Source organism: Dermacentor albipictus, chromosome 2 (assembly GCF_038994185.2).
Source record: "Dermacentor albipictus isolate Rhodes 1998 colony chromosome 2, USDA_Dalb.pri_finalv2, whole genome shotgun sequence".
Lineage (NCBI taxonomy): Eukaryota > Metazoa > Arthropoda > Arachnida > Ixodida > Ixodidae > Dermacentor > Dermacentor albipictus.
The window spans coordinates 113061973-113079043 of NC_091822.1; the positions used below are offsets into that span (position 1 = coordinate 113061973).

The 17071-nt window shown below is 45.0% G+C and overlaps 1 protein-coding gene across 1 annotated transcript in view; it reads right to left on the reverse strand.

The window, feature by feature from the left end:
- Positions 1-15416, reverse strand: part of LOC135911002 (nose resistant to fluoxetine protein 6-like) — a 44629-nt gene extending 29213 nt beyond the window's left edge. The window contains exons 1-5 of the mRNA XM_065443075.2: positions 15344-15416; positions 11531-11615; positions 10389-10477; positions 5339-5518; positions 4460-4553 (exon numbers count right to left, since the gene is read on the reverse strand). Of these exons, the coding sequence (XP_065299147.2) occupies positions 4460-4553; positions 5339-5518; positions 10389-10477; positions 11531-11615; positions 15344-15362 (467 nt within the window). The 5' untranslated portion in view covers positions 15363-15416. The remainder of the gene's footprint in view (positions 1-4459; positions 4554-5338; positions 5519-10388; positions 10478-11530; positions 11616-15343) is intronic.
- Between the last annotated feature and the right edge of the window lie 1655 nt (positions 15417-17071).

Genomic DNA, 17071 nt, shown 5'->3' on the forward strand with positions numbered 1-17071 from the left:
TAGAAGTCAGATATGTTTATCTCCCCAAGAAGGTAGCACAAATTTCAAACGCTTCTTGTAAGTCCTAAGAGGTGGCAGCACCTCCCAGTGAGCGTGCATCGTCATTATGGCACGAAATTTCAAACGGAGGGTCGAAACCGTACCCGTACGGCCAAGACCTTGCGGGACAGAAAACCACCGCCGTACATGTACGGCGAAACCGTCAAAGGGTTAATTAATACGTTTCAACGACAACATAGGGGTGGGGCAGTATAGCGTAAAGCTATTCCAAACTTTTCTATTCCAATTCTGCAATGAGCCCTCCGCGATTGGTCAAATACTTCATTGGACCACTCCCAGTTCGCTTGTTTGTCACGCGACGTCACGAAAACCGCGGTAGCTCGCCATATGATATTACGTGTACACACTGATTATGCATGATTTGACCGACCAAAAAAAATTTCATTTCTGATTCGACGCCGTTTCACCATTAGCCCTCGGCTATTGGTCAAGACTTTTCGGGCTGCACCCACCTCACGTGCCTGTCACGCGGCGTCACAAAACCACGAAAACTCACTTCGTCAAAGCGACGTGTACGCGTTAAAGATACATTAATATGCCCAACAAAGTTGAATTTTCTTCTGAATAGCCGCAGGCTGCCCCGTTCTGAAAGGAATAAAAGACGGCTGCTGCCAATCACTCTCAGGCTACATGCACCTGTTGGAGAGCATGGGTTTATTTGCGTATAATAAAGATTTCTGCATTGCCGTGAAACGTTTTAGAGCACTTTCGACACCTTTATGACCTCGTTCTACACACTATTCTTTTCTGAGGATCCGTTCTAGTGTCGTTCTTAAGCTTCCGTTGCATGGCGCCGCGATTTTCTACCAGCGACCGCAAGCTAAGTAAAGGAAAATGAACCAATGGCAGACGCCGGCACCACCCTCTTCCGCCGGTTATCGATTTTCAGTGCGCTGACTCGGCGCTGTTGAATCCCTCTGCACTTGAGTGTGCCCCATGCCTCTTGTCAGCCAATTAGATGAGAGAAGCCGCTCAGGATAGGCAATGTTATTCGTTTTTCAAGCAAACAAAAGTGACTTCCTATGATCGAGGAGGGCGCTTGATCGGTCTGTTCAGACAACACAGCGGGCCACCTCCCGATGCATGTGTCGGCGGTTACGCAAACTTGATGTCAGGAGATTGGACTAAAAGATATCATAATAGTTTTACGTTATAGGGCCTTGATTTTCTTTTGAGCAGCTGTGTTGAATGCCACACCCTAGCGCATTCATGTGGTCTGAGCAGAACTGATGCACTTCGAGCTACAAACTTCGGTCTCATATATTTCTTTTTTAAAGTGAACCTCTGCGGTGTGACACCTGGTACACCGGTGGCAGCGGCGCTCCTTATCATACCAGCGTTGTGACACGCCTAATAGCTACGAAGGCACTTTTGCGCCTCGCGTTCTGCGTAGCGGTACACACATATATATATATATATATATATATATATATATATATATATATATATATATATACTACGGCTGTACACTACTTGTCATCCCAAGAACGTTTAGTCGCGACGAGGCAAACACAGCGGGGATTGATTCCGGGCATTTCGAGGCAGCGTTAGCTCGGGCCTAACTCCGATGTCGCCAATTGAAATACATGTAATACGCAGAAACGCTTTTCTGAGATAACCACTAGGTGGATTTCAATGACTTTTTTTTTGCATTTGAAAGACGATTTTAGGTTCTAGGAAAATCAATGCTGGAAGTGGAATTTTGAATTCGTTCTGTGTGTTTTAAAAGGAATTTTCACTAATTGGTAAGCTTGACAAAAAAATTGAAACACGAAGCCTAATATTCGCAGCTCTGCACCTAGAATAGATATCGCACGTCTGTATATATGCATCCACGAGAGCATCGAAAGCGGAGAAATTTGGTATCTCGACTTATATCTTACGTGAAACAGTTACATTGTTTAAAGGGGTTTTGGAAATGTTCTAGACCCAAATTAGTGGTATTTTGAGGGTCCTATATAACATATCAATTTTGTGAGCTGTAGATTTACTCTCAGGTTCAATTGACGAAATTGTGATATCCGAAGTTTTTTGCTTGCTGACTTAGTTTCGTTCTCTGAAAATATCGGATTTTTGCCGAGAAAGAGAGGGAGAAAGAGAGGGAGGTCAACTAGACGAGCACCCAGTTTGTTACCATACACTGGGGGTGGCAGAAAGGGAATAGAAAGCGTAAAAAGGATAGAGTAAGCACTGAGTGTGTGTGGGAGGGACACTATAAACGGTCTCTTAAGCCGGTGCACTTCTAGTATTGTACTAGTGCACGAATCGGTTTTCGTGGCAGTGACGGATGTGGCTACGGTCCCAGTATCTTTGACTCGGTGAATGGTCTTGAGTCCTGTCGGTGTAAATGTTGCCCGCATAGAGAGGCGTTGGACATCGTAGCGGGCGCAGGTACACAATAGGTGCTCGATGGTTTCCTCGCACCCACAGGAGTCGCACACCTGGCTCTCGGCCATTCCCACACAATAACAGTATGCATTCGTGAACGCCACTCCAAGCCACAAGCGATTCAGCAAGGTTGTTTCGCCGCGGGAAAGGCTAGATGGCAGTTGTGGCTGTAGCGTGGGCTCCAGTTTATGTATTAGGCACTTGGAGGCACTTGAATTCCAGAGATCTTGTGACTTTTTGCGTGCAAGTAGGCGAAGTTCCCTGGTAGCATCCGACCTCGCCAAAGGTGTTGGCTAGTCTGGGTATCTTCGTGGGCAGACCGGGCAGCCTTGTCAGCTAGGTCTTGCCGACGATGCGAAACAGAGCAGGAATCCATTGAAAGATAAATTTGTGCCCTCTTTCCAGAGCATGGTGGTGCACTTCCCTGATATCAAATATCATCTGCTCGTAAGTTCTGTGATGTAATGCAGACTTTATACTGTGAAGAGCTGCATTAGAATCACAGAATACGACCCATTTCTCTGTTGGCTCTTTGGTGACGTACGTCATAGCGCATGGAAAGCTGCAAGTTCTGGCGACGTAGATGTAGCCATGTGTGACAATTTGAATCTAACTGTAACCTGCTTAGTTGGAACGACGAATGCGGCAGTTGAACTGGTAGGCGAGGTGGAACCCTCGGTATATATATGAATGCGGTCATGGTACGTCTGGTGCAGTAATAGGAGCGTAAGTGGCCGCATGCAGAGCCGGCAATGAATGATTGGCCTTTTTTGCTATTTCGGGAATAGCAAAATTCACTCGAGGCTCTCGCGGGCACCACAGAGGGGATGGAGGCTTCGCCACCGGTGTAAAAGATGACGGTATGCACGCTTGATGAGCGCGTATCACTCTTGAAAAGGTCGATTGAGGTCTCTCGGCTGGTAGGGAGGCTAAATGATGGTCGGGGATCCTTGAGAGATGGCGAATGTGCGCTCTGAGAGAGTCGACAGCTACATGTGTCTGGATGATGTGGTCTCCCATGGTGGCAATTGCTGCTGCTGTTGAGGTGCACCGAGGCAATCCTAAACACGTGCGTAGGGCTCGACCTTGTATGCTCTCCAAAGCGCGGATGGTCGTCTTGCATCTTGTCCCGTGCATTGTGGGGGGAGGGTAAAAATTCCCTGGTGGTCAAAATTAATCCGGAGTTATCCACTACGGCGTGCCTCACAATCAAATTGTGGCTTCGGCATGTGAAACCCGAGAAATATTTATTGTCAGAAATTGCGAGCGATGGGCTTCCGAACACTGATGCTGCTTCCGTTCCGTCTGATGTGCAATGCCTAAGTTATTCTTTCCCCGCATGCGCGTCTTTATAGTTGGGTGTGGGAGCCGTGACTAGCGTGCCTGCTTTTATCGCGTTTATTCTTTGGTAACCCTTCGTAGCTTGCGAGACAGCGTTTCTCGCATTAGGGCTCATTCTTGTATCGAGCTGAATTCAAGTAACAATGCATCTACGCGAACAAGTCAACTGTGTTTTACCCCACTATGCCATTAAATGTAGTGGACATGCCTGCACACAAGGTAGATCTGGCGAATAAATGGTATAGTCTGAGGGTAACCCTACCACCAAGAAACACAGTGAAAAAAGGGGGATGTACGATAAAATAAACAATAAGTCTACACGACAATGTGAAAGAAAACCGGTAGATCCGAAGCGCTGTGGAAGTCGACGTCATACAAAGCAGTGTGCAGCGAGCCTACCAAGTTAACAAAACGACGATGAGAGCACCATGGTGGAGGCAGCTGCTTCATGACCTACATTACACGCTGTCATGGCATTCATATCATGGCCTATCATTTATCCTCGTCATACACTCTTGTCATACCACGCCTCTTTTGATATACACCAAGTTAAAAAACAGCCATGGGAGCACCAAGACCGTGGGCGGTTAGATAGATACCGTCAAAGTGGCAAATGTTCGCCAAGAAATGCTTCGCAATTCAAACTCGGCAGTAGAACAAGCTTCCTTACCTCAGAAAGAAGAATGTGTCAACGCTGTTGAATGCTGCGGCAGCGAACACCACTCGCCACTCTGATGTGACAGTGAACAGGTTGAGCAATCCTGCTGCAGAAAGCATCATTACAAGGACATTTTCAAACACCCAGCATTTTAAATGTATGCACTCAACGTACTAATGAAAGCCAATAATTTCTGGCTGGCATTCATTCTTGTGTGGAGGAAGAGCGAAGCTTTGATGCTTTCAGCAAAGTATTGAAGTGAAGCTTTCTTTGCAAGTTCTACACCTCTTAGCCCCCCCCCCCCCCGCTCGGATTTTCCTTACTGTGGCTTCTTGGACCTGCTGCTATCTTGCTGGAAAGCTCTTAGTTAACCAAGAACTGAACCACGAGCTCGATGGTGGGTTGGAACATCGGTCCCCATCACAGCATTACACTGCTATAACGAGTATGACACGATGGCACGAATACTTCAGTCGTGCCAATTCCAAGTAGTTCTCTGAGATGATGTGTCAAATTGCCTTACGCCAAATATGCAGGGACAAAACAAGCAAATTTATAACATGTGATTAGCCACTTCACGAAAGTTTCGCTTCACATAGATACTAGGATATGCGTTGGATATGCGTAATATCATTGCATCATAGCGAAGGTAGCAAGGAGGGCTAGGGCGTCATGCACTTCCTCTCCACCTAATTCGTGAAAACGCTTTTATGCTATGAATATCTGTAAATCCCCAAGCAAACTTCTAAAAATGTTTTAGAAAATCATTGCTACATTTTCGCACTCAAGCAACATTTTTCTGCCATGGTTACTGCTGCCGGAATAATGAATAATCGATGCCAAAGGCAACACAATACACACTATTAAGTCACAAATGTCTGGGACACTCACAAAAGCTATCTGATGAAATCAGGTAGGTGTGTGCGGCCACGACATGTACAATGGCGAGGAGCCGTATGCCGTGCAAAAATTGCAGAGAGTGCCGCTCGATTTGACCTTTGCTGGCGACACTGCCCAACATCCGTGTGTTGGATTCTGCCGAGAATGCCACAGCGACTTGGAACAGCCCACCTGGAAAGCAGTACAACGTCGTTTGTAGTATTTTAAATTATGGGGTTTTACGTGCAAAAACCACTTTGTGATTATGAGGCACGCCGTAGTGGAGGACTCCGGAAATTTGGACCACCTGGGGTTCTTTAACGTGCACCTAAATCTAAGTACACGGGTGTTTTCGCATTTCGCCACCATCGACATGCGGCCGCCGTGGCCGGGATTCGATCCCGCGACCTCGTGCTCAGCGGCCCAACACCATAGCCACTGAGCACCCACGACGAGTGTTTGTAGTATAGGACTCGGTGGCCAAATTCACGGAAAAGTTTCGTTAGTGACTGCTGTCTGAAACTGGCTGGTAGTTTCTAGAATGCCAAGCAACACGATTGCTGGAAATTGCTGTTGGAAACCGTGCTAGCGTCAAATTTTAATGGGAATACCAGCCCAGGAACATCGCCACGGCGTTCGCTTTCTGAGTGCATTCACCAGACAAATTATGCGAAAATATTTACATTATCTGAAAACCGACAGACAAGCAAAAGGCAGATAGGTAAATTAGACAAGACATACATACATACATACATACATACATACATACATACATACATACATACATACATACATACATACATACATACATACATACATACATACATACATACATACATACATACATACATACATACATACATACATACATACATACATACATACATACATACATACATACATACATACATATAGATATACATACATTACGCGTATAGATATGGGCACCCGCTCTTATAGGATTAGTTATGCTCTGAGAGCCGCACAATTTTCACGGTCGGCTCATTCAGCTCCAAACAAATCGGTATAATTGTCATCTTGTCCGGAAGGTAGCAGGGTGAAGAAATTTTCATCTTAACCAGAAATCTCAAAGACGGAGATTAACCTCTCTATTCTATTCTAATAAGGGGTACCGATACTAATGTTGCATGTCTTTAGAACAGTAAAAGCTTGTCATTAAAATATTTGTAGGCTGCTTCAACTTGCAATAAAAAAAAGCCTATGTGCATTTCTTGTAATTGATACTTTCATGAGCCCAAGGTAAGTGCCTAAATCTCATGGGGTAGAGTTTGAAAGATATTTACATTTCCGCTTTTTATTTACAAGGCCATGATTTTTGTTGATAAAAAATATACTGGAGGTAGAGTGCTGAGGTGGTGGCGGCAGCTCCACAACACAGGGTAAACGAAAAAGTAGACCATGGAGACTCTGAAAACCACTGAAGACAGCGTAAAGCACGAGGACCAGCGTAGCTATGCGCAGCAGTCGAGCCAGCTACAAAAAATAGTGCAAGAACAGGAATAAGTATGCGGAATTCTGAAAACCACTGAAAGTACCGATAACAGTCTGATAACATGCGCACAAAACAGTGCATGCAGCGAAGCTGTCTATGGCTAGGATCTGGAAAAATATGTGTCTTTGATGTTGACAAAAACAAATCATCATGTGTGTCGATCCTGGTGAAAGTGCACATGCCCCTGCGGGCCCAGGGATGGCAGCGCACCCTTGAACTACCCTTGTGTAAAAAAAAAAGAGGAAAGGTAAATAAAAAACGCCAGAAGAAATAGAAAAAGATGAAACAAACACCGAAGTTATGACGTTGACAGAAACAATGCGCCCAAGCGATGAACGCTGTTGCCCAAACGCTAGCCTATGTGTGTCGAAACGTCAATGTATATGGATACGCAAAAAATAATAATAAAAAGACTAATTTAAAAAAAGAACAATCAGTTAAGTTATGTGTTGATGTCTGTAGTCAACCAATATAGTATAACTACCATATGGAACGTTATATGGCTATTGAGCAATGCAACTTCGCTGATCTTCCATCTTCACATAGTGAAAGGGCTCGGAATTTTTTCTGACGTAATTGCTTGCCCGTAAACGCTACTAAGCGGAACATTCCTGAAGGTAGTCGTAAACCTGCTTCCACGCCAGGTTGCCAACACGCACATAGATACATGTAGCCTTGAATGGGGAATGCGCCAACGCACCTTGAGCTAACGACACATGTACATGGAGGCTGTTTCAGGTAACTTGTGCCAAGGATTTTTTGAAAAGTGGTTAGCCGCAGCTAAATGACACCAACGACATATGGTTTGCCGCCATGTTGCGCTCCTTGGAGTATTCTTTTATATCTCTCCTAATCAGTTTATTAAATAACATTAATTATGCAAAGCTGTATTATTCAAATGAGGGCCAAGGGCGTTTCGTTGCGTTGTAGAGGAGATTCAGAAACGACCGATCCATTTTTTTTCTCGCAATGAACACGCAGCGTGACGATTTTTCCGCCGTTTGAAGAAGGCCCGCAACATATAACATAAAACCAGGGTACTGCGCTCATGCGCTGTCGTATTAGACAGTTTCAGTTACACGTACGTAGAGGCTTTGCGTACGTAGAGCTTCTACGTGTCAGCAGTGCGCATGCGTAAAACGTAGCGGCCGCGCGCAGGTCTCACGGACGTACGTGAGATTCAATTCTTTGCGTGCGTTTCTTGCGCACGTAGACAGCTTCGCGCGGGAGTTCCGCAAGATCACGAACAAGCGATAGCGGGCCGCGCGTGCGCAGACGGCTCGCATCGAAACACGGCGGCAGGATTGAATTGGCTACCGCCGTGTTCACATTTCTCGATAGATGGAGTTACGGGGTCCCTTTTCGCGTGCGTCGCGTACGTGTAGCTAAAAGCGTTTCAGATGTCGTGCACGTAAGGTACGTAGGCTTTTCACGCTTGCGTACGTGAAGCCTCTACGTACGTGTAACTAAAACTGTCTATTGTTGCGCTCTCAACCGTGCGAAAGAACCTTTAGCGCGGAACGTGGTGCGGTAAGCGGCCGGGGCTCTACGCATCGGCTTCGCAGTCCGTCAGCATCTTTGGTGGGGGCACACGTAAAGGATGCGCCGCCGTACCTGATAAGCTTGACGCACGGTTGATAGTGCAGCAATACGTTAGCGCACGAGCGCAGTCACGTGGTTTTATTTCATATCTCGTGGGCTTTCTTTATTCTAGAAAAAAAAAACGCCCCGTTGCCACAAAAAAAAAGAAATATGGATCAGTCGTTTCTGTACCCCTTCTACGACGTACGGAAACGCATTTGGCTCTCAAGTGAATATTAAGCACTTTGCATAATTGACTCTAGTTAGTTAACTAATTAAGCGCGACATAAGAATACTCTAAAGAGCGACACATGACGGCAAGCCTTTGGTTTCATTCTGCTGCGGTTAACCACTTTGTTAAACATGTTGGTTCAAGTAACGTGAAACACCCTGTATAAAAAGCTTAAGCAGACACCAGATGATGGTTTTGATTGAGACACAATTAATAGAAGTATTCCCTGGCATAAGTGAAAGTGTATCTTACCAGTTGGACTACTTGAAGAGGCGCACGTTATGTGCTGGAGAACTCGCAGCGTTTTTATTCTTTGCTAGCTGAGAGTGTTTCACTAAATAGCATTGTATAGTTATGAATATTGATAATGTATCCGATATGCGGAACAGAAGCTAACCGGTAATGAAACGGTATCAATTTAGCTCAATTCATATATTTAGCTCCAGTTCCGAGAACAGTACGTGTCCGCAAATATGAGGCCAACTGCACTGGTGTTCAGGTTAACCGTTTATCATACTACTAGGCCGTGATTCCGAAAGGGAAACATGTGCTATACCACGTGCGTAGCCAAGGGGAGTGTCCTGAAGTCCGAACAGTGTGTGAAAGTTTTTGCGCCCCCCCCCCCAACTATGCACGGGTTTATAACAAAACAGCAAAACCTACCAAGAAGGCCCGACGCGCCCCTAAGAAAAGCAAAAAGAAAACGCTTCTAACCCCGTCATGTGCCATACCGATAATATTTACATATTTCTTAAGGAAGCTGTATTATTTTGCTGACGTTACGCTACTAAAGACGGCGCAAAGAGTGACGGGATGAAATATGTTGGGCGTAATGTTGGGAGATCGGAAGAGAGTGCCATCTGAGAGCAAGTGGCGATTGCCAATATTGTAGTTCACATTTTAAAGAATAGATCTGGGCAGGCCATCTAATACGCAGGGCCAATAACCGGTGGACAATATGAGTTACAGAATTGGCGCCAAGGGAAGGAAACTGCAGTCTAGGATGCCAGCAAATTAGACGAGGCGACCAAATTAGTAAATTTCCAGGTGCAAATTGAAATCAGCTAGCGTAAGACAGGGCTAATTGGAGAGAACTGGGAGGTGGCTTCGTCCTCCAGTGTACTTGAAGAATAGGTTGATGATGACGACGATGATCATGGATCTGTCGGGCAAAAAATTTCCTCCTCTTCAAGCAATAGGTGATCTCCAAATGCACGCCCCACTGGTAGGTGCCTCGGAGTAGCAGAAACTGATCACTGAGGCTCTGCTTTTGCGTCCTGGATGCGCTGGAAGTGGTTCCAGAGCCGAAAGCACGTCATTTCCGCCATAGTTTGATATCACCTACAATGGCTAAACTCCCTGACATTTCTTTTCATCCATATCCCTTTACCTCTTCCACGTTGATTTGAACGAACGACAGTATAAAATACAGGAAATTTTAATAAGTCTCAATACACTAAAAATTAATTGCCTACTGTTACTGTCGGCTGTTTCATGCCGCTAGATTTCTCGATTTTTTTAGTAAAACACATTTTATTACAATAGATTCCTAGGAACTTTCGAAGATAGCATTCATAAATTAGAAGTCCATTTAAGTATACATATTCAGAATAATGCAGCAGGCTGTTGCACGGCACAATGCGAAGATCAGTGGCGAAAATGAGTGGTACTGTAGGAGTGGTGCTCTTCGCTCGCCACCAATAAATGTGAAATAGATAATTATCAGATCCACTTACCACCTATTTTTCTGCGTTCCGGTTGTTCCACGAAATGGTCGACAAGTGTACCGGCAATAATGGCAACAAGTATGATTGCTGCAAATGTTCTGCAAACAGAAAATCACACTATATTAGAGATAAATACTTTTGTCTTGTTTGTGGGTTTGAAAAAATAGCGCTTCATTTGTTTTTCTCACAAGTACCTCCCCGGCACTTACATGAAGCGCTGATATGGAGTACGCCTTTTCGTCAAGTACTGTAGGGAGGCAAAATTAAATTACGGGGTTTTACGTGCCAAAACCACACTGTGATTTTGGGACACGCCGTAGGACTTTGTACTAATTTTGACCACCTGGGATTCTTTAACGTGCATCTAAATCTTAGTACCAGGGCGCTTTTGCATTTCGCCCCCATGATTGGGCTGCCACCATGGCAGGGGTTTGTTTCCGCAACCTCGTGCTTAACAGCCCAACACCACAGCCGCTAAGCAATCACGGTGGGTTGTATGGATGCAGGTTGTCTGAATGCAATTATTAACAAAATTTACACTTCATTCAGTCATCGATTGATAGTGCTCCGTTGGGGAAAATATTCAGGATTTAGATCTTGTTATGAACTGATAGTTTTCGTTTTTCCTTCTTTATTTGTTTTTTGTAGCAACTTCGAATTGTAAAACGCAGTTGGCAAAGCGTGCCCTTGGCCCTGAATTATTGTTAAGGATGCCCATTTATTGATGGATATATTCCTCAAGTATGGTCTCAAGTATTCTCAAATATGGACAAATAACAACAAGAGCTATAGGATGTAGAGTTTGCCCTTCGGTTTACTTAAGTTCCCGCGCTAACAACTTGCATCTTCATAAATACCTAATCAACCTGATTTCTATGTTAGGCTGCAATCTTAATAATTCCCATTGACCTTTATGTTTACGTGTTCAAGAAATATCGACAGCCACTTGTCAAAAGTCTGCGCTCAATAAAACGCTGCAAGAAATCGTGTCAGCGTAATTTAGATCATGTAAAGTAAGAAATCGCTTCTCGTACACATATAATCAATGTGCGCTAATCTTAGATAACAATAGATAAGAACAACAACGTTTCTTCAGAGAAACGCAATACTAAGTTGAAACGAAGCGCCGGTAAGCTTTTCGAGCAACTTACACAATCCCTATTTGTAAATTACTCCATGGCTTTGGTTCTGCTGTCACGCAGTTTGACATTTCCAGACGGATGTGTGGAATCCTTACTGGAAGAAGACAAATAGAGTAAGGGCATCATTGACAATACAACAGAATGTGTTCCCTGTGCACTACTGGGAAGCGTTAACATCACTCACGTCAGATCAGCAGTCATACTTTCCAGCATTTCCTTGTTTTTTTTTTACCGCTGAAACGGTTCCTCGCGAGGTCTCCTGCCGACTTCCGTTCCACGGTATTACGTTATCGCCTGACATGGCTCAACACAGGGCACTACGCATATGTTAAGTAGGGGTACACGTGCCTCTAGTATCACTGCAGACATATTGGCTACGAGGATGGAGCCAAAATTGGTTGGTCCTTCAAACCAGGGGCTTGTAGTGATCGCGCGTCCTTTGCCTCATCATAACCAACACTCGTGTAGTGACAAGCTTGGGACTCTGCTTCGGACGCATCCCTGTAGCAGCTTCACGCACTCAAATGCATTGTAGGCACGCCTGAGTGAAACCACCAGAGCTAGATACTCAAAATACACAGCCCTTTAGGGACCAGCCAGATAATTTATCAACTGCCATGGACGTGCCCATCCAGTGACATAATATGAACGTCTAGAGATTGTACACAGAAAAGATCATCGACATTTTTTGGGGTGGGGGTGGGGGCGGGGAGTTCCTCGAGCTGCCTCAAGCAAGAAACTCATACACGACATCCAGTCACCTGCATCTCCTGGCCTCCCGAGCACTGCTGACTCGGCCACCCTGGCTGTGTGAGTCGTTTCCAAGAAAAATCCATCGAAAAAACTTCAGCACCAACATCTCACATCTGTGCCGCGCCAAATACTCTAGAGTACGAGGTCTCAATAGTCCGAAACAAAGGCAACGAATTGGTCATGTTCAGTGAAATCATTTGAGACTTTAATATTTCTGGAATCCAGTTGGAGCGATTGACAACGTTTTCTGAAGCGGGGCTAAATAATACAGTGCCCACGCGTCCAACTTTATCGCCGTAGATTCTGATAGCTCTGCCGCCGCATATTCGATGGGCTGCCTGGCATATCATGGGCTGGCCGTTGAGGCCGCGTATTTTCATCGCTTGCTTGCAGAGAGTGGCACTACAGCTGCTATTCCTCGCAAACTAAAGAACCACTCCGCTCAGAACGCTGTCATACTTCCGGATTCGAAATCAGCGATTCAAAAGCTATCTCATGGAACGCATAAAATAACATCTGTCGTCAGTCGATGACTTGACTAAAGAAATATGCAAAAAAATGGTATTAAGGTAACGTTGCAGTATACATCTTTACATGCTGGTGTAAGTGGAGACGAAGAAGCAGATGTCCTCGCCAATAAATCGCTTTTAAGACAGCCATGAGTGAGAGCCGCAGTGAATCGCCAACTCGCTAAAGAGACGAGTCATCGCCAATATGAATGCAATATACACGGTGATCTCTTTTATGTTTTACATATCTTTTGTTTTCGCCTATGGCAGATGACATAATTCTGGTCCTTGAGCTAGATTATGCTGAGGCGGTCATTACTTGCACGAGAAATTGTAATACATATTCAAATAAATAAAAAATTCCTAATTACCTGCGTAATTATATTACTTGCACCAATTAATTACTAAGCACCTGTTGCAATTCACGAATTGTAGCCAGTGAGTGGGGAAGGCGCATCTTCTTAAAATTAATGTTGAGGATGACACCAGCTTTGAGGTATTCATTGCAAAAATGTGCGACGAACTACATGCACGTTGCAGTTACTTTTGGGCTTGAATGCATAAAAAGAAGTGGAAAATATTAGTAGAAAATCAGTGTATTTTTACAGCTAATTTGGGTGCTTATATCTAAAACCCATAGCATCTTTGAAACTTCTTACAATCGACAAATTAAACTTGCTATTGACGCAGGCAAATTTGTGCGCGTGCTATGTTCTTCAAGTGTTGTGTGAATATTTTGCGAAAACTACTCTGTTGTCCACCAAAAACTATTTAGCAACTTAAACTCCATTGAGATCACTGGTCCACCCTTAACATTAATCCTCACATACTTGCGTGATTGGGAACAAATTGTATGCGTATTTGGAAGTTAATCTGAGCCTATTAAAACTAACCCTGGTATCCAACAAGGTTCGATACATGCAAAAAAAAACTTTTCTGGAAGCCCATATTTACGTGTTGGTAAGAGTGTTCTTGTCACGTCTGAAAGCGGCAAGGTTTTAGGCGTAGAACTGGACAAACATTAAAAATTTTACTCACACATTTCCACGTTAACGAAAAAGTAGCGTTAAGCATTAGGGCGCTCATTATAGTCGCTCCATAATTACGATCGACAGTCTTCATCTCCCTTTACGATGCCTTTATGCACAGCCATATCGATTTTTTGCATTACCTCCTGCGTTGAGACACCTCACACCTACGCTCATTGCCACATGTTCAAAACTAAGCACTACGTGTCATAACTTTCAGCTGACCAACGGCTAACATCTCCTTACTTCTACATATTCACAACATATCTTCTGCGAAAAAGCTTCACAAGTACTCTATACTTATTGGGATGCAAAAATTTTTCAATGGAAAACTTCATCTGAAACTAACTGGAGAAAACCAGCTTGCCCACTCTAGGTCCATGTGATTTTCTTTCAGTAACTGTTTCGCTCCTGTGCCTAAATCATAATATGTTACGTTTTCCGCTGTTTTCTGCTACTTATTTATATGTTTCGTCAGTGCTCAACCTTAAGGAAGCCTGCACTATGAACATGTTTAAACACTAACATCGCACTTTTCTTCAACTTATGTGATTCTGTATTAAGTATCATTGACACATTATTACTTCTTGTTAATTGTACCACTGACGGTGCACTAAATCAATAATTGCATTACACGTTATAGGAGGTCCCCTCTTCAATCTTTGACTATGGGGACAACCTCCTGTATACACCATGTACCTATAACTTACCCTAATAATAGAAACGATTCTGACCTAGGTCAGTTTCTCACGGAATAAAAACTTCAAAGCCATTCCACCCTGCGAAGGTGCATGACCAGCGCAGCCGTAGATATCATGGTAAGAAATGTTCGTCATCCCCGGTAGGTTGTTTTCAAACCATAATCGGTCACAAACACGACAAGTGAAGCCTAACGTTTTGTCCACGAAGTCTTAGTGGAATCGCGCATCCGCACCACTGTATCAGCCTTCCGAGCGTGGTACCTCCGTCGTTGCGCCGCATTAATCACTTCGCGGTCTTGTCGGTTTTGCGCTCGATTCCGCCGCTTAGGAGCTGCCTCCTCGGCAATCTTCTGGTTGATTCATGTCGCCTGCCGCTCTCGCTCATGATCACGTCTTGGGTCCCGAAGTTGGGCCTAGTGAGCAGCTTGCTCTTCGGTAGCGTGCGCAAGGTCTCCCCATACAAGCGCACGAAACGTACTAACTGCCTATACGGTTCATTGGGCAAGCGCGGAAATGCAGCAGATGGCTTGTTTGAAACCACCTGTCACACAAAATGATCGGTCTGCGCCACGGCCGATCGGCCCAGTATCGGGGCCACTCCATCGGCCCAGCCAAACCGAGCAGCTGGCTATGTCGGGAGCTGGGGTAGCTGTTAACACCGCATTACGCTCACTCTTCGCGACATCTCGAACGTTACCAATCACCATAAAATCGTTCTCGAAGCACACTCTGTCACACGCCGCACAGCTGAATCCGAAATGTCTGTCCAGAAAGCCCCTCTAAAATTTCTCATACGCATCCCTGTGCTAGTCCAGTTTACTGGCGTGGTACCTGCGTCACCGCGCCGCATTCTCCGCTTCGCGGCACCCGCCTTCCTGTCAAGCCCTGCGCCTGCGGGCAGCCTCTCGGGCACGATCTTCGCCGCTACTCGTCGCCGGTTTCCTGGTTATCTGCTGAGCACATGCCTTACCGGTCTGCTCGGCTTCCTCATAGAGGGCGGAATTATGCAGTATTTGGTTATTTCGTAGCTTTTGTCTTGCTGCGCCAGATGACAGCACATGCTTCAGTCGTTTCCTTTGCTTTGTCATAGAGGGCGTGAGAGTTTTTGAGGCACGTAAAACCCCTTGATGATTTCAATGTAGCGACACTCTCCTCCCTGCGGCGCTTTCCTCCTCGATTCTCCTAGCGCGCCGGATGCAGGCGCTGCGCACCGCACGTGTTTTCTCCTTGGCTCCCGCGGACGGGCCGCAGCATTCGATAGAGGCGCATGATTTCGTGCCAGCGGCACACCCCGGCGGTGTAGAAAATTTCGAAAAGTGCTGATAACTGCATCGCGAATGCTGAGGGTAACGTTTATGAGGAGGCTGGCTTCTTCATAAAGCCGTATCAATCGGGCATACTGATGTAAAAGGATCTTTGAGGCGAGCTCTATAGCCCAGGCATTTTTTGTGCCACATGATAAGGTGATTTACTTTGAGCATCCAATCTAGTATTGCTTGCGGCCCATCTTTCTGTGTTTGGTACTTTTTTTTTGCCTGTGCGCACATATGCACCCCAGGTGTTATACTCAGCCTACTGTTACATAATGAATTAGTCGTAAGTGCATCATCAGTCCATGCGTTAGTGTTCTCAATGTGAAAGTAGCTTTTCAGCTGTGGTCTCTAGACTGAATGCGACGGTTGCGCAATTTCAGTAGGAACAAGCGCGTGGGATCGTGTGAAGGACTTCACCGCATTGTCTGTGCAGGGAGTGTTCAAACGATAATCACCACCCACTCATGCGTGCGGGGCGGCCCAACTCAAAGAATATTCAAGAATTGGAAAAAAACAGAGTATGTGGCCTTGCTAGCGTTCATCACCCGCAATACCACGGGTACATTTGTCATTAATTTTTTTATCAGGGCCTGCATTCATTGTATCAAAGGGACTGACGCACACATCGAAGTAAGTTGGAAGGAAAGGTCCTCTACTAGATCCTATTTTTATTTTCAGTAAAACGGGCAACCGATTCTAACAATCACGAAAAGTGCGATCAAGAAGCTGTATCTTCACAGATAATTGTTCATAGCTGAAAGCAGAAACTACAGTTCCGCATTTCCGGCTGAATAACAGTTGACGACGTGTGAGGTGATAGAGTACCAGCAGAATCTTCAGCATACTGAGGGAAATGCCATTTTTGTGGAACGTACAAATTGTCTCGGCAGAAACGCTGTTGAGCAGGCCAGAAGAACTAAATAAATGCACCACTAGGGGGTGCGTTCATTCGAGCATAAGAAAGGCGTCTTACCTCGCAAACAACACTGTTCTTTGTAGGAACAACAAACTTCTTTCGGCCAATGTTGTGCAGCCACTACTTGCGCACGCCGTCATGGTTTCCTTGCGATATCATAAAACGATTCCAGAAATTCCACTTTATTTGCCTAAGTATGCTTAACCATACCCCCAAATTTAGGTTGACCCACCTCAAATATAACTTGGCCCATCCTCAGATTTCAAATTGGCCCATGCCCAAAGTTCAAGTTCGCCCACCCCCTAATTTCACTTGGTCAATTTCCAAGTC